This window comes from Equus przewalskii, chromosome 14 (genome assembly GCF_037783145.1).
Source record: "Equus przewalskii isolate Varuska chromosome 14, EquPr2, whole genome shotgun sequence".
Classification (NCBI taxonomy): domain Eukaryota; kingdom Metazoa; phylum Chordata; class Mammalia; order Perissodactyla; family Equidae; genus Equus; species Equus przewalskii.
Window position 1 is genome coordinate 11,021,331 of NC_091844.1, and position 17,948 is coordinate 11,039,278.

The window sequence follows — 17,948 nt, forward strand, 5'->3', positions numbered from 1 at the left end:
TCGAATGAATGCATGCAGGCTTACATGAATGCATGCATGCCTGAATGAATGACTATGACTGGATGCACGGTTTCTTTCCTACTCCACCAGCTCTCCACTGTGCAGACAAAACCAGATGACTGCTCCAGAGCTTCCTGCCTGGGAGGAACCTCTAGGTTCTGGGGGGCAGCATGCCTCCCCACACACTGTCCTCCACTGCGTTGTGGATCATTTCCTCCCTCCTCAACTCCTTCCTCACTGCCTTACTGCTTTTAGCTTGACGCTGAGCTGATGTCTCCTTTTTCTTTCAAACTTTTGGAAGTGGATTCTTTCTTTAATTTCTGCTCCCTAACCTTGGTGACTCCCCAGCTTTCAGAACGTAAGCACCACTTTTAATAGGTTGCAAATTTTTGAAGTATGAAAATGCTGCTCTATTTTTTCCATTTGCAAAAAGCATCCAACATTTTTCTTATTAATAGTCTGCACCCTGTTATTATCTAGGGGCCATTACTGGCTAGAAAAAGAGAATTTGGGAGAGCTATTTCATTTTTGAAATTAGTGACGCTAATTTCACTAAGAAATTAATGAACAGAATTGAACACTTTTATACGTCATTCCTGAGATGTGTCCAAAGACAACAGTAACAAATAAACAATCCATAGTTTTGAAATGTTTTCAAAGTAAGAGTTTTTATTCTGGATCCATGCTCACTTAGAGGTACCTACAACAGACTACAGACAAAAATAATTAAGGAGAGCTCTATTAAAACTTCCGGAAAACAATAAAATAGGGAATGTTCAGTCTTACAGATCTCAGACACATTCTTAGGTCTTAATTTCATTTCTAACATTAAGCATAAAATCTCTAATTCAGATGAGATAATCAATTTAAAACAAGACTGCAAGCTTGGCTTATAACTGCACAGACTTTCAGAAAATCTGAAAATCCTATGACAGTAATCTGTTAGATGAAGCTTCTGGGTGCAGAGAGTCTACCAGAGGACTGAGGGCAGTTTTGTCAGGACAGGGAAAATACTAGGGTGATGAATGGTCAGGAAAAGCCGGAACCCATAAGCTCAAACAGGGAGGAGGTCCGAGTGGGAGATGACAGGGGAGTCCACCTTTTTTAGAAACAGGGAAGGCACAGGTAGAATCAAGGGTGGCCTTGTCTCAGCAGAGGAGCAACTGTCACAGTGTCAAGTGGCTGAGGTGTGGGCAGCCCTGGAGGAACGCTGGCTTTCTTAAACACAGTTGCCACTGGACTGTTTTAAGGTCTTCAGCCTTTTGCTGCTGTGGGTGGCTCTATGAGGGCAGAGCAGGAAGTGCTAGAGGTGGAAGTGTGGCGGAAATGCTGTGGCTGGCTGCCTCCTAGACCCCAGGCTGAGGACCTTCTCTGGGGAAGTGGATGTCAGCCTTACTTAAGGGTGTTAGAGTTTTTGCTTTACTGGGACCTAAACTGCCCTGGAAACTGGAGAGTGATCTCAAATGCACTATTCTTGAGAGAGATTTCAGGGTGTTCTGAAAATAAACGATGTCACCCCCCTCCCACCTTGGGTTTGGGGTGTTTCTTGTGGTAGGATTCTTGGGACCTGATGCCACGAGAAGAGTCGTCTGAGTCCAATGACACCATCTCCTGGAGAGGCAGCCTCTTGGCGGGTTTCTTTTTCTTCCTTCTAGGGTTCTCCTGTCTCAGCTCTCGTAAATCCCTAGTGTCAACTTCTCTGAGTGCCCGTACGAGGAAAGTAGAGTTCCTTGTGTCCACATCCTCCCTAGAGAGAGACAGAAAGATCAGGGTTACCCTGGTCTTGATGGCTGCTGTGTCTACAGAGATGTCCAAGCCAGCCCCGTGGGCGTTACTCAGCTCTTTGTCTCTTATCTTTCTTCCCAAGGAATGGATCTCATGAGTCCTGTGGGCCCTGAAAGTTTGGGCTGGGCTTTATTCCACATAAGTCATTTCCACAGGCCTTTGATATGTGGGAGCCTCACATAGCATGGAGAATCTAACCATTTGGACTCTGTCCTGATCAAGTCAGTCAGTAAAGGAATAGCTCCTGACCAACAAGCCCCTTGGCGTGCCTCAGAATTGACCCCTGTCCAACCCAAGATGATAAGCTTGGCCACATCACAGTCCAGTTCATTCTTGATATACTGAACTTGAGCTTGTATAATAGAGACATTCTTTTACACCCTCAGGGTTCTCTAATTACTCTAAGTTGTACTATGGGGAAAATGTCCCCAAACTCTAAAAACAATATGACTTTTGGTTAAATTTAATTGACAAAACTTAGGTATGATTATGAAGTCATAGAGCTGGATTTACCAATTAGAAAATACAGTACACACAATGAAGTAATACTTGACAAGGGAGCCAAGAATACTCAATGGGGAAAAGATATTTTCAAAAAATGGTGCTGGGAAAATTGAATATCCACATGCTCAATCTTACACCACTCACAAAAATTAACTTGAAATGGAAATACTAGAACTGAAACCATAAAACTCCTAGAAGAAAACATAGGGGAAAAACTCCTTGACTTTGACTTTGGCAATGATTTTTTGGATATGACACAAAAAGCACAAGCAACAAAAGCAAAAATAAACAAATGGGACATCAAACCAAAAAGCTGCTGCATAGCAAATAATTAACAAAATGAAGAGGCAACCTATGGAATGGGAGAAAATATTTGCCAACCACATATTAGATAATGGATTAACGTTCAAAATACATAAGGAACTCATAAAACTCAACAGCAAAGAGACTAATAACCCAATTAAATAATCGGCAGAGGACCTGAATAGACATTTTTCCAAAGAAGACATGCAAATGACCAAGAAGTACATGAAAAGATGCTCAACATCACTAATCATTGGGGAACTGCAAATGAAAACCACAATGAGATATCACCTCACACCTGTTAGAACAGCTATTATCAAAAATACAAGAGACAACAAGTGTTGGCAAGGATGTGGAGAAAAGAGAACCCTTTTGCATCGCTGGTGGAAGTGTAAATTGGTACAGCCGCTATGGAAAACAGTATGGAAATTCCTCAAAAAATCAAAAATAAAACTACTATATGATCCATCAATCCCACTTCTGAGTACATGTCCAAAGGAAATGAAATCACTATCGTGAAGAAATATCTGCACCCCCATGTCACTACAGCATTCTTCACAATAGCCACGAGAAGGAAACAATCTAAGTGTCTATCAATGGATGAATGGATAAAGAAAGTGTGATATCCATGTGATATACACACAATGGAATATTATCTAGCCAAAAAGGAAGGAAATCCTGTCATTTGTGACAAGATGGATGGACCTTGAGGGTATTATGCTAAGTGAAATAAGTCAGACAGAGACAGACAAATACTGTATGTCCTCACTTATATGTGGCATGTACGTCGCATTTTCATTTTTGTTACTAAGAATGTGAATCCATAAAGATGACTGGAAACCATTGCACCAAACTGTTAATGGTTGCCTCAGGGAAAAGAATTCCAGTGGAACTGTCGCTTTCTCCACATTTGAAAAACTTTTTGCAACTGTCATAAATAATAAGGAGAAACAAAAATTTTTATTTTGAGGAAGAAGAATCAACATGGCAAGAAAGCAGTCTAGAAGGATATGTATCAAAATATAAATGGTGATTACTTTTGAAATATGGGACTAAGGATTGTTTTTATATCCTTTTTGCCTTTAATTTCTAAATTATATTAACTATTCATTGCTTTTGGAAGAAGAATAAAAAAATACACGGTCATAATTAGAATAAAAAGCAGACTGGGATTTTAATCAAGGAAAGGGCTTTACATCAAGTAAGCAGATGCTGCCCGGCCAAGTTTAAGCTATTCCCCAAGGAAATGTCCCCGTATGGGTGGGCGGGGGAAGGGTAGGTGTGAATCTGACAGGAAAGTTCTTATCCACCCACCCCAGGCACCCTCACTCCGCTTGGCCCAAAACCACTCTGAGGAACAGGGGAGGGTGGCCACGCTCCTGACTTCCAGCCAGTGGACATTCTCCACCAGCAGGCTTGGAAAGGCCTTGCTCAATGGCTTTCTGTTTTTTTTTGAAGGCATGCTGTTTTTGATGAAGAAGATCAGCCCTGAGCTAATATCTATTGCCAATCTTCCTCTTTCTTTTTTTCCCCTCAGAGCCCCAGCACACAGTTGTATATCCTAGCTGTAAGTCATTCTAGTTCTTCTGTGTGAGATGCTGCCACAGCATGGCTTGATGAGCAGTGTGTACGTCCGTGCCCAGGATCTGAACTGGCAAACCCTGGGTCGCTGAAGCAGAGCATGTGAACTTAATCACTCGGCTACTGCGCTGGCCCCTCAAGGCCTTCTTTTGCCCTATCTCATACCAAAACCTAGTTAAATTAAGTGCCATATTAATTATTTGAGGCTATAAGTTTGTTCAAATAATATGACAAATAGGCCCAGACTATGTGTGTATGTGAGCGTGGGGAGGAAAGTGCGGGAAGCCACTGTGACTTCACTGGCTCTTCAGAAGTAGCTGGGTCCACTTTGGGGAATGAAATGCTGAGCACCCACTCCCTGCTCTCCTTGGGTCAGAACCCACCTCATTTGCTTGATCAAGCATTGCCAGCTTGCCCATGTTCTCACTGGTTCCCTGAGGCCTCACTTTTATTCTGCCCTATGTGTCTGCCAGCAAGCCATCTTAGAACATAAAGAATGGGAGAGCCTACGGGGTAGGCACCAGACAGACGTTTGATGAGGACCTCTGAGCTTTAAGAATGGAAGGGGCAGAAAATGGAGAGACTGATAAGATGGGGTATTGCCATCCAAATTGTTACCACTGGCCCTCAGAGTGAACGAATCTCTGTGACTCTGTGTTCTCTCATCCCGGGCTCTAGGGCACCACAGCACGCTTTCTGAAAATAGGCAATGGCATTTGTCCCCCTGAATAATATAGGACACTCACAGACAGGGTTTATGGCTGAACTGCTTGTTTTTCAGCGTTTTGCTCCAGCCGAGGAAATGGGGCTCCCAATCTGACCAGAGGGACGAGGGAGCTAATGACATACAGAGGCTTAACGCTTTCAGATGCACAGCTCCTTCCAAGGGCAAAATAGTCAGTAGGGACTGGGCGAGATTATGGGAAGTGATTCATCTCGTGCAATGCCAGAGGCAGCACTGAATCTTGAGGTTTCAATCAATGGCTTAATATCAGTGCTTCAGGAAGACAATGCGAAGCCACCACGCAGAGTAAAGGCAGGAGTGTTAAATAACATGCGAAGTATAATTTCCTTTGGGACATACTCTAATCCAAATGGCTTGATGGAAAATTACTCAACTGCTCAAAGAGAGAGGGTGAGAGGCTAATATTTTGTGTAATAGGAACTGGCAGGTGACCCCAGATCCAGACAAACCGCATCTGAACCCTGGGAGCAGGGTCTGCCCTCCTGTAGACTCAGCCACAGGCACGTCCCCAAGACCACACGATTACAAGCACACATCAAGGGCAGAACACTCCTTGCCTTCAGGATCTCAGTGCCCAACAACCTCCTTCAGGTGCCCAGTGATTTTTCTGGAGCACAGAGAAAATGATTAGTCCTATCTGGCTTTCCTGATCACATTTAGAATGTTGCTAAGTTTTTCAAGAAATCAAACTCCTTCTAAAGTGAATCTTCTTAAGGAGGAGCCTCAGAGGTAATTTTTCTGAGCTTTTCTCTTGACAGAAGGGCCTGTCAAGAACAGAGGATAGGGGCCAGCCTGGTGGCGCAGTGGTTAAGTGCGCATGTTCCGCTTCAGCGGCTTGTGGTTCACTGGTTCGGATCCCGGGTGCAGACCTGGCATCGCTTGGCAAGCCATGCTGTGGTAGACATCCCGCATATAAAGTGGAGGAAGATGGGCATGGATGTTAGCTCAGGGCCAGTCTTCCTCAGCAAAAAGAGGAAGATTGGCAGCAGATGTTAGCTCAGGGCTAATCTTCCTCAAAAAAAAAAAAAAGAAAAAGAAAAAGAATAGAGGATAGATTCCAGTTCTACTGGTAGAGATGTCCAGCCAGTTATACACAGCACCAGGTGTGTGGATTCAGATCAAGGCTGCCAGAGGTGCCCTAGCTGGAGGAGCACATGGTCCCCAGGCTGTGGGTGGTTGAGTAATGCCTGGTTGAGGCACTTCCCTTCACTGGAGGAAACCAGAAGCCAGAGCATCAAACCCACCAGGCGAGCTTCCCACATGCATGCCACAGCCTTCTGATGTGAACAGGACCCCAGGGGAGGTAGTCAGGGAAGAAGTCGGGCTGTGCCTCCCCTGCCTGGCCAGGAGGGAGGATGCCAAATGGGGGGAAATTCCTTCTGGTCTGCTTGATCTTGGAGTTATTGAGAAGATCACATGGGAGAAATCACATGTGTGTTCTCTAAATGGAGAAAGTTATAGACAGGTTAGAGAAGATTTTCGCTCAGAACAGACATCTCTGATGCCATGAAATGTTAAAAAAAAACACCTCAGGAACACCACCAGAATTAACGTAAGGCAAGAGCAATCATTTCCCTCTGTCAAAGACACTCTTAGACGACATACCTCTCTCCCAGCTGTGCTGTCAGAGAACGCAGTCGCCATGAAGCAAAGGAAAGAGAAAATCAGTAACAGCCTCACTCGATTTCACATTGCAAACATGGTGATACCAAAATTCTGTCCTTTAAGCACTAGTTATTTGCAATTTAGCAAAATGGATAACATATTTTGCAAACCGACCTTATTAAAAGTCTTCAAGAATCATTTAGGTGTCAAATTTTGAGTTGAAAATGAAAATTTGCATCAGCTGTGTCCATATTCAATCGTTTTGAATGCTTCACCCTCCAAATACTTTCCTTCTTGCCTTTACTGTGCACTACCCTCAGTTAGGAACCAGAAGAAGGGCCTGAAGAAGATACTCTCAGTCACCCCAAACTGAAGGCCCCAAGAAGGAAGAAAAAGAGGGGAGCCAAGGATGGGGAGCTGGATTTCGGGTGCCCCGGGCCACCCTGCTCTTTGGGGCCATGTACCCCTTGTCTTACCAACTTCAAGTGGATGGTTGTAGTGGATTCAATATTTTTAAATTAAATTTAGTCAAATATGTCCTGTCGGCATTGCAACTTATAGGTCATTTGTTTAATTAGCCCATGAAGAAAGCACCGGGATTTTTTTTTGTTTGAAACGGTCTTATTTGGTGTAACGGTGTGAAGACTTCCTAAAGAACAATGGAAAAGAGATGGCACGTTTATAAAGTAAGTGAGAAAGAGCTCCTGATGAGAAAGGACCTGCCACAGGGAAATCCCAGTGTAGACACAAAGTAAGCCCTACCCCTTTATTTTGTGTGCTCACTTCCGCCAGCCCTGATTACAGAAACAGAGAGAGATTAAGCTTAAACTTAGCGGGGATGTGGCCTCTGCTTAGGAGAATTAAATGCAGTCTCTTGCTAGCAGACAGTAGAAATTATGGTGGGGAGACTAGGGAGTCAGGGAACGCTTCTGCTGTGGAAAGCCCTAGAAGCTAGGGTAGAAAATTAGCAGCTAAGGGCTTTAAATAAGGCCCACAGTAGGACTAAGATAGAAAACAATTAAAGGCTTTTCTCAACGTAGAAAGAATTGAATTTTAATTTTGAAATAGTGATTGACTATGTTGAGTTTAGTGAAAATGGTCAAGACCTAGCCATATCTATTCATAGTCCTTTATAAAGTACTGTAATTTGGATATCATATTGTTTGAGTAGAATTTTGAGATTAACAGAAAATGTGCTATTACTTTAAATGAAATATTAAACTCATCTAGAAAAGGAATAAAGGATTGTAGTATATATTTTCAGTACTCATACCTAAGGAAAGATTCGCTATGGAACTACGTACACCTCAAGGAGTATTGGTGGGCACCCACCAGCATTTGCTCATTGCTTCACTCTTCAAATAGTCATTGGGCACATCCTGTGAGCTGAACCCTGGCAACCAGGATTCAGAAGTGATAGAACCTGGCCCCTGCTTTCAAGGACTCATGCCTGACAGGAGTGATGGCCATGAAAGTACATGGCTCAACACAAAGGAAAATTCTTGTAGTGAGGGCCGGCCCAATGGCTTAAGTTTGCACGCTGTGCTTCGGTGGCCTGGGGTTTGCAGGTTCAGATCCCGGGTATGGATCTTCACATTGCTCATCAAGCCAGGCTGTGGCAGCATCCCATATACAAAATAGAGGAAGATAGGCACCAATGTTAGCTCAGGGCTAATCTTCCTCACCAAAAACAAACAAACAAACAAATAAATAAATAAATTCATTCCTGTAATGAAAACCTCTACACAGTGAAGTGGAATCACCTCACTGCATAGGAGGCTGGAGTCCTGGCACGTCGCATAGTGGTGGTGATGCTTGAGTTCAGTGGTGGAGTTCCCCAGGAGGCCACGGGCAAAGAGGAGCATTCCAGGGAGGGAATACTTAGCCTGTGCAAAGGCACAGAGCCTTGAAAAAGCATGGTGAGGGGAAAAAGCAACAAGTAGTTTAGTATGGTTAGTGTTGACTGGAGGGTGGCTAGGGAGAAGTGAGGCCAGGAAGGCAGGCCTGGGTTCGACTGACAAGAGGCTAAGCTAGGATAAGAAGGGGCATGGACACAAAAAAGACAAATTCGTGTCACTTGCGACAACGTGGATGGACCTTGAGGGTATGATGTTAAGCAAAATAAGCCAAACAGACAAAGACAAACACCGTGTGATTTCACTCATATGTGGAAGATAAACACATGGACAAAGAGAACAGATTAGTGGTTGCCAGAGGGGAAGGGCCTCAGGGGAGGGTGAAAGGGGTAAAGGGGCACAAGTGTACGGTGATGGATAAAAACTAGACTATCGCTGGTGAACATGATGCAGTCTGCACAGAAACTGATATATAAAAATGTACATCTGAAATTTGCACAATGTGATAAGCCAATATGACTTTAATAAAATAATTTTTAAAAAACAGAAGGGGCGTGGGGGGAGGTTCTGAACGATTTTTATTTTTATTTATTTATTTGTTTTTGCTGAGGAATATTTGCCTTGAGCTAACACCTGCTGCCAATCTTCCTCTTTTTTTGTATGTGAGCTGCCCCCACAGCATGGCCACTGACAGGCAAGTGGTACAGGTCCACGCCTGGGAACCAAACCTGGGCCACCGAAGCAGAGTGTGCTGAACTTAACCACTAGGCCACTGGGGCTGGCCCTGGAGGGTTTTTAGGTGGGCAAGGGGCAAGAGCAGATTTGCATGTTAGGAAGATTCCTCTGGTCATCCCTTATGGGAGATGGCTGGGACCGAGGCAGGAGGAGGCCGGAGGCAGAGCCCTCAGGGAACGAGAGCACCTGAACTAAGGCAGCACCAGTCCACAGAGCTGGGAAATATTTTCGAGTTAGGATCAATATAACTTGGAGACCAGTGGGGTGGGGTGAGTGAAGGACCAGGAGAAGCCAAAGATGACTACCAGGTTTCTGCTTGGACAGCTCTGTGACTGGTGGGTACAAGAGTGAACCGAGACGGGGAAGGTGGAGACGGGAGCAGGTTTGTGGAGAGCTACGATTTCAGTTTTAGATGTGCTGGGTTTGAGGTTCTGTACACTCAGGGGGATGGCCGGAAAGAATATGATTCCCACCAGCTGCTGAGCACCCACTTTATTTATGCCACGCACGGCGTGACCATGTCCAATCCCCACACCACTCTGATCTTACTTACCCTGAGGAACAAGCTCAGAGATGATAAACAGCCTGCCCAGGGTCACAGAACTAAGTGAGGGTGGGGCTGGGATCGAACACGAGTCTTCATTTCCAAGGCTCTTTCCACCGCGGTTATCAGCCATGGCTGCACATCATAGCCACCTGGGCAGCTTTTAGGATAATCCACCCCAGGTCCCACTCTCGGAGACTACGATTCTGAGCAAGAGCACAGAAGCAGTCTTGGTTGGAGATGGAGATATGAGGTCCTTAGTGTAAGTGGAGTTATGGAAACAATGGGTGGGGCGAAATCAGGCAGGAGGAAATCCAGAGAGAGGAGGAGCCACAACAAGCCTCAAGAGGAAGGGTTTAGAGGAAGGAGTGGTGCACCGTCAAATAGGACTGAAAGAGCAAGCATAGTCACTGGGGTGGGTGGAGTTCATTGGTGTGAGCGTGTGAGAGGTCCCGAGAGGCCCCTTGGAGATAGTTTCTTCAGAGGGGTCAGGGAAAGCTCATATCCAAGGCTCAGGGAGTCAGAAGGAGGGAAGAGAGTGGAGACATCAGGCCTGCAGACTGCACATGGGGCTGGGCAGTGAAGGGAAAGGAGGGTGCTGGATCACACTGCAGAACCAAGAGAGGTCTATTTAGGTAAGATTCTGTGTGTGTGTGTGTGCACACTTGCATGCATGTGTGTAAACAGAGGAGGCGAACTTGGGTTTTCGCTGAGGAAAATGAATCAACGGAGAGGAGCGAAGGAGAAAGGAGAGAAGAATCCAGGGACAACTGACAAGGCAAGGACCGGGGCTGTGGGGACAGGCCCCCAGATCCTGAGGGCCTTGGATGAGAGGAAGAACTTCAACAAAAAGATGCAGGTTTCCACAAGCCCAGAGGTGGGGACAGGAAGCGGAGGAGAGAATGTCTGATGGTTTCTGTTTATGAAGCACAAGGTGAGGCCATTGGGAGAATGACGGTTGACACTCAAATATGACCCACAAACCCCAAGTGAAATTAATGAGGGTTTCCTGGATCCCTTTCCCCAACCCATCTTCACCTCCAAGGTCATGGCTCTCACTCCAACCTTGATGCCCCTTGTTGGGCCCATGGACTTGGTTTTCGCCTGCTTTCTAGGACAGTTTTTTCTTATTGACTTTGCTTTAATCCACCTTTCCAGCTTTTAGCAATCCTACCGCCTCACATGAAAATGTGTTCGCTTCACTGTAGCCCCTGGAAACTACCACCCACCCCCCAACCCTCACCCGGGCACGGGCAAGCCAGGGCCAGCAGCTTACTCTTACCGCCAAGGGGAGAGGCAGACGGGGGATTGGTCCCAGTTGCAACTAACTCTAACCTTCGCTTTATATAGGACTTCATTAGAAGGCCTTGAATGCTTACAAATAAAAGGGGAATCATTCCTTCAGATTCATGACAGGATTGAATGCTTTTCTGAAAGTTCAGCGAAATCATGTTGGATTTGAAATTAGAACCAGACAGGCAAATGACCAGCAGCTAAAAGGTGTGGCATTGAAGGAATAATGATCACAGAATGACATTTTAAGTAGGAAGTCCTCCACCTCTGCTTTTCTCCCCAAGTATTTTGGAGATCATGGATAAAAACTCAGAAACAAATGAAAAGTGCAGAGATATCAATAAAATTCAGGGAGTAAGAAGTTGGGTCCACTTACATTTTTGAGTCCTGCATTGGGAGTGACTTTATATGAGAGCAAGAGAGAACATACTTGTTCTGGCTGATCTTAATAAGTGCACTCCGCAGGCAGAATTCCTGTAATAACACCAAAAGGGTTCACTCAATTTAAATCACAAATATCCACAATTCAGATGTAATTTTATTCCAGCTCAACCCATTACAGTAGCTACGAGCCATTATCCCATTCAGGGTGCTACCGAAGAGTGCAGTCTAAATGCAGAGTCTAGCTTGATAATCATATGCTGAATAACAGTCATTGTTGACTCCTGTTATTTCTCCATATGCTGGATCATTTGCCAAGTCCACTCACATAAGACGCACATGTGTGCACGTGCACACCTACATCCTTTCATATAACCACCTTGGTCCCTATCTTTATTTCAGCCTTGGCCATCTCTTTCCTGGACTTATAAACTATTGCCACATGGGTCTCCCAGAATTTCTATCAGAACTGTCTTTAGCGTCCATCTCTCAGACCATGCCATCTAGTTGCCAGAGCCCCACTGCCCTGTGGGTACGTTCAAGGTCCTTCTTGGGCTCTGAGGCTCTTCCTCAGGCATCCAAGGTCACCTGCTTCACGTCTCCCCACCCTGTGGGGCTCAGGGACATCTCTTCAAACGTCCCTTGATTGGCTCTCTCCTCTCTTGCCTAGTAGCTATCCCCAGAGCAGGGCCACATGTCAGAAATGCTTCCCCACCTGCCGCCCTTCCAGACTGCTTTTTCACTCTCATCTAAACAGCTCCAGGAACATCCATTTTCTCTCCGGGGCCTTTCATGATGAGAAGGCACTTCTTGATCCCTCTCGCTCTGTCGGATTGGGTACAGTGCTCCTGGGGCCCGTTGGCTCTGACGTCATTACTCTTTGCTCTTAATTCTAAAACTCATTTACCATGACCCCTGCCTGATGGATGTACGTCACGCTACAGTCAAGACCTGACTGGATATTTTTATTCTGTGCACTGGGCAGTCGGCACAGACGTTTAGCGTGCAGGCCATGGAGCCAGACTGTCTGGGTTCAAACCTCTGCTCTGCGGCTGACCCTGTATTGACGTAACCTCTCGGCTTCAGGTTCTGGTCTGAAGATGCAGATAATAACAGTACCTCCCTCACAGTGTTCTGAGCCTTCAATCGTTCACTATGTGTGATCGGATTAGTACTTGTGGCACAAAGGAAGTGCTTAATAAAGTTAGCCACTCTTATTTTGCTTGCTAGTCTCTTTTCTAGGCATATGAAGTAGTCCGTGAAGACAACATTATTTCCATTAGAAACATCATTTATTCAAGTAATTGAAAAGCAACTGGGAGAATCTTCTCGTTATCAGGGGCTGTGCTGGGGGTGCAAAGATGCACAGGCCGTAGTCCCCGTCTTTCAGGAGCTGAGACATTGGTGAGGAAGCCAGTGTGAGTGGAGGGCAGGACAGTGGGCGAGGGAACCCTGAGCGTGACAGGTGTTCTCATGGGAAGAAGACGGGGAGGGCAGTCCAGGAAGAGTTAAAGCCCACGGCCTTGGAAAAGCCCACTGTGTTCAGGAAGCATCGAGCTTTCCACGGGGCTGGAAACTAAGCTCACGGGGCAGGCTGCGGCTGGGCTGGGGCCACGCTGGGCTTTTCAATGAGGCTGATAAGTGTGTGTATGGGGGACATCAGGCAGGCAAGGGACATTATCAGATTTGTAAACTGATAAAGATTTTTTCCTACAACTTTTAGGAAAAATACACAGGGAGGACCAGCAGTCACAGCAGAGAGGGAGGAGTGGTGCTGCAAGAACCTGGGAGGCCACTGAAGAAGCGGAGGGAGCCCCGGCCGTCAGATGTGGAATGAGAGCCCACAGTCCATCTGACAGAGGGGTGAGGAGGCCACGGCAATCCTAGTAAGGGCCAATTTTGTGCCATAGAGAGGGCAGAATCCAAACCACAGGGAGTGGACGTGCAGGTGGAATAGATCCAGCCAGGAAAACTTCTCTTCCAAGACCGCTGGCAGCGCCAGGAAGAGCTGGGCAGTGCCCACAAGATAGGCGGGCGTAAAAGCAGCCACTTTCTGCCTAGCAAGGACGTCCTTTTCCAAATGAAAGTCTACTTACTCTCCGATTGTTACACTTCAAAACCGTGTAGAACTTGTCTTCGGCCACATTCTGATTCGGAAGTGCTATGACAATGGCAGGGACGTAGAAGTCAAAGCCGTTGGGGACCACAATTTTGGCAAACACATAATCTCCAACCTGTAGACGAGAACACATTTCACAGCCAATATTTTGCTTATAGATCTTACAGACAATATTAACATAAGCTTGTTTATAAGATGATTAGCAAATATTGATGCTAAAATTCAAATACCTATCTTTTCTCAGTTGGAAAAAGTCCACAGTTCCAAAATTCTCTGGGCTCACTGGGCCACAGCTGGAATTTTGTGACCAGTTTGGGGAAGCCCCTGTCTAGCAGGACCTCTTCACCTGACAAGGGGCCTGGGGACAGCCAGCAAGATGGCGAGGGGTCTGGAAACGGTACCCTACAGACACTGGTGGAAGGAGCCTGCAGTGCTTCACATGAAGACCGAGGAGAGATGTGAACAGTGCCCCCGCACATCCGAGGGCTGTCACGGACAAGGAGAGGAGCAGGTTTGTTTGATGTTGCTCCAAAGCACACACCTGACATCCCGGGTAAAGGCCATAAAGAGAGAACTTCCAGCAGAGAGAAAACCTTGTGAAGGGGCGTACAGAGGCCGCTGGGCACTTGCCAGATGCAGAGGACTGATTGTCAGGGGAACAGTACACTGATGTGCGCTCTGGGTCTGGCCGGGGAAGGCTGGACCAGACAACCAAAGCGGAATCCTGTGACTGCTCCCTGGGCACTTCTCCTGCCTCCCACTATCCAAGAAACAGCAGCGGTGGAGCTCTGGGGGTCTCTCTCTCCACTCTCTGGCTTTGGTGCCAGGATGAGGGTAGTGGCAGGAGGATGGGCCTGACATAGCACAGCTTTTATGAATTTATAAGCAGGTGAGAACACATCCGCCCAGCTCACCTGTGGAATGCATGTTCAGGGGTGACTGGATCATGGTATCAGGGTCTGGCATCAATTGACTACTATGTCAGGGAAAGCACTACCTCTGTCCTTGTTACGAAATCCATTTTTTTTTCCTGAGGAAGATTGGCCCTGAGCTAACATCTGTTGCCAATCTTCCTCTTTTTGCTTGAGGAAGATTGTTGCTGAGCTAACATCTGTGCTAATCTTCCTCTATTTTATGTGGGATGCCGCCACAGTGTGGCTTGATGAGCAGTGTGTCTGGGATCCGAACCTGTGAACCCTGGGTTGCTGAAGTGGAGCATGTGAACTACGCCACTGGGCTGGCCTCCTACCTCTTTTTTCTTTTTTTATGTGAGCCACTGCCATAGCATGGCCAGTGACAAGTGGTGTAGGTCCATGCCCAGGAACTGAACCTGGGCTGCCGAAGTGGAGCACACCAAACTTAACCACCAGGCAACCGGGACTGGCTCTGAAATCCATTTTAATATAGTGTTTTGCAGTGAAAATTTCAAGAGCACCAGCAGTTACAGCAACTCCCTTCTCCGACACTCAATCATCTGTAAAGTGACAATAGCCTCAAGATGCAATGCAAGCATGTCTGTGCTCTTGTGAGCTACTTAACAGGACATTAGCAGATCAGGGTCACGAGCAAAGAAATCACCAGGCAAGGAGGTCACAGGAACAGGTGCCACTGCTCTTCCTGCCCAAATTTAAGCTCCCTGTGTGGCCCAACCAGATGCTCAGTAAAGGGCAAAACCGTGGCTGCGCCACTTCCTGTTATCCACAACTCTGGGAATGAGGAAAAGGGCCCCGGGAACAGATCGCTGGAGAGGTACCTGGAGTAGTGGGCAGGGCATGGCGCCCCCCACAGGTGTGATGAACGAAGTGGGCACAATCTTGGTGTCCCCATATGTGAAGCCCACCAGTGCATGGGTGGGGCTCACGCACTTCTTCACAACCCCTGGAAGGAACCAAATTTCAAATCAAAAATAAATAATACCTATTCCCTTAGGCTTGCCCCAACCTGTTGGCTTCGCTAAGTTGTACATTTTGCCTGTTTAAATCAGTGCGCCCCTCTGATTTCTCCCCCAGATAGCATTGGATACCGTGTGATGCATACTGTGCTTGACCAACCCAAAGTGGTGGAGCACAGTGCTCTGGTTGAGAGCACCTGCTGGGCTGGGAAGCCCAGAGAACGTGCAGACACTTGTTCATCCAGCATCACCAGCAACCGTCCTGAGAGGACATCGTTCCTAGAAACAAATTTCCTCTCCTTGGACGCTTCCTACCTGCTGATTTCCTTCCTTATTTATTTTAGCCATATTTCCTTCTATAATACTTAGAGATAGATAATTGTAGCTATTAAATTGTGAAAGAGAAAAGGAAATATGAACTACCATCCTCAGCTTTTCATCTAATAAATGATAAGGTAACTAGGCTGAACATACTCCATGGCTTCCTTAAAATGTACAGCCAAAACAGGAAAAAAGAAAAAAGAAGCAAGAAGTTTCCTTTTAGTTATACTCAAAGAGAGGATTATAACAGGAAAAGAAAATACGTGTGTTAAGGTTCATGCATTTTGTCACGCATCCTAGTTGAAATTTACTTTCCCATTAAGGAGGGATTACAAACATTAAGGGGAAGTTTTTTTGTTTTTTTTAAGATTGGCATCTGAGCTAACAACTGTTGCCAATCCTTTTTTTTTTTTTTTCTGCTTTTTCTCCCCAAATTCCCCCAGTATATAGATGTATATTTTAGTTGTGGGTCCTTCTAGTTATGGCATGTGGGATGCCGCCTCAGCATGGCCTGATGAGTGGTGCCATGTCTGCACCCAGGATCCGAACCGGTGAAACCCTGGGCCGCCAAAGCGGAGCGCGCAAACTTAAGCACTTGGTCTCGGGGCCAGCCCCAAAGGGGAAGTTTTGACATGGACCTTCCCTGGCCAGTAGCAGCTGCACTTGTTCTCTGCCCTCGGCCCCAGAGAGGTGAGGCCGTGTCTCCTGGCTCTCAAAGGTCTCTGGGAACCATTTCAGGGGCCTGGGCTCTGGAGCTGGGACCAGCACGCAGAAGCCCCTCCAGTGCTTTTGATCTTTCTCCTGGTGGAGGCTTGGTGATCCCAGGCATCTTCCTGGGTTAGAGTCAGGCTCCCCACCTTTGCCAGAGGGCTGTCTCATCCTCAGGCTGGGGAAAAGGGGATGCACCCCTTTTGAGACCCTCAGCAAAAACGTGGCCCATGCTCGGTGGTCAGAGGAGTCTAGAAATAGTCTAAGCACACAAGGCAGGTCAGTTCATCTGGTGAAAGATGCAGGAATAGTTCTCAACTTTTGCTCCAAACAGGAATTTCTTGGGCCGGAGAATGGATTTTTCACCTCTGGCTGTAAGAACCTTCCTATATTTACAGCCCAGCTTAAATTCCAGCTCCTGAACAAGGCGTTAGCTTTGCTCCACCAGAAGCATGCCCTCCACCTGCCCCACTCCACCGTGTCACCCTACACGTCTGTTCATCACATTCTCCTCTTCCTTTAGTCTCAGAGGGTTCCTCTCTAGCCCCTTGTGCTGGTTTTTGCCTTTCTGAATTGCTTATTAAAGTTTTTAAATTCCAAGCAGCGCCCTCTACCCCCAGGAGAGGACGGGAGTTATTTATGTCTCCTAAGAGGAGCTCTCACATGGGTGATAGAAAAACTCTTGACGTGTAATTAACGCTTTCCAATTTACAAAATATTGTATATTAGCATATGTAATAATCTAATGGGCATTTAAAGTGTTTCAAATCCCATTTGGAAAGATGAGGAAACTGAGGCTCAGTGATTCCAGTTACAGGGCTCATGGAGACAAGATGCAGACTTCAAAGAAATGAAAACTCAGGATTTTCTGACCCTAAATCATCACCCTTGAGAAAGTATCACATTTCCCGGCCCCCTCCCTGCCCCGCCTTCGCCTTCCATTGTAAGTTGTTCCTTTGGCACAAGGCAGAAACCTTGCAACCTGGATTTACATCACTGTGAATGTCCTAAAGTAAAATGCTCCTTCTTACTGAACAACAGGAAGGATGACCCAATTCCCACAAATAATGATTTAAAATAAGGTTCTGAAATGTGTCTTCCTCCCTGCCTTTCAGCATCCTGAGAAGCCAGGCCGTCAGCTTGTCACTTCCATTCTGAACAGTGCAGTCATTCCTCAACTGGATAATCCACTCGGACCCCTGGAAGAGAGTTAGCCACATGGAAATCCCTGTCCCGGTTCCCAAGGATGGCAGCAACCACCGGACTAGCTCTGCTCCCGTGTAGACCTGGCCTTAAGCCACGGACGCTCTGATCCAATTACTCTAAAGCACCTTCTGCTGAGGTTCGTCTTAAAGCCAGCTATTTTCCATGAAAAATGTTTAGGAGGCTTGGGACAAAAGTTATCAGAAAAGGAGTCACCAATGAGTATCATGCCTGTGCTCCACAAAACTCTTTCACCTTCTTTTTTGCAAGGGAGAAAACAGTAAGGCATCGTGACCAGGTGATCTGAATTAACGTCACTAATGAGGGCACATGGACATTAGGTGCCTCTGGATGAGATGCCCTGAGCGGGACGT

The 17,948-nt window shown here is 46.3% G+C and overlaps 1 protein-coding gene across 30 annotated transcripts in view; it reads right to left on the reverse strand.

The window, feature by feature from the left end:
- Positions 1-649: 649 nt before the first annotated feature.
- Positions 650-17,948, reverse strand: part of VWA3B (von Willebrand factor A domain containing 3B) — a 201,082-nt gene continuing 183,783 nt past the window's right edge. For 19 of the 30 annotated variants that reach the window (XM_070572064.1, XM_070572063.1, XM_070572071.1 and 16 more), the window contains 5 exons: positions 15,205-15,329; positions 13,429-13,566; positions 11,328-11,425; positions 1,528-1,747; positions 650-710 (listed from right to left, as the gene is read on the reverse strand). In XM_070572064.1, the coding sequence (XP_070428165.1) occupies positions 687-710; positions 1,528-1,747; positions 11,328-11,425; positions 13,429-13,566; positions 15,205-15,329 (605 nt within the window). In that variant the 3' untranslated portion in view covers positions 650-686. Of the gene's footprint in view, positions 711-1,527; positions 1,748-11,327; positions 11,426-12,602; positions 12,726-13,428; positions 13,567-15,204; positions 15,330-17,423; positions 17,571-17,948 lie in introns of those variants that run through there. The other 11 variants (XM_070572067.1, XM_070572066.1, XM_070572078.1 and 8 more) reach the window with 3 other exon arrangements.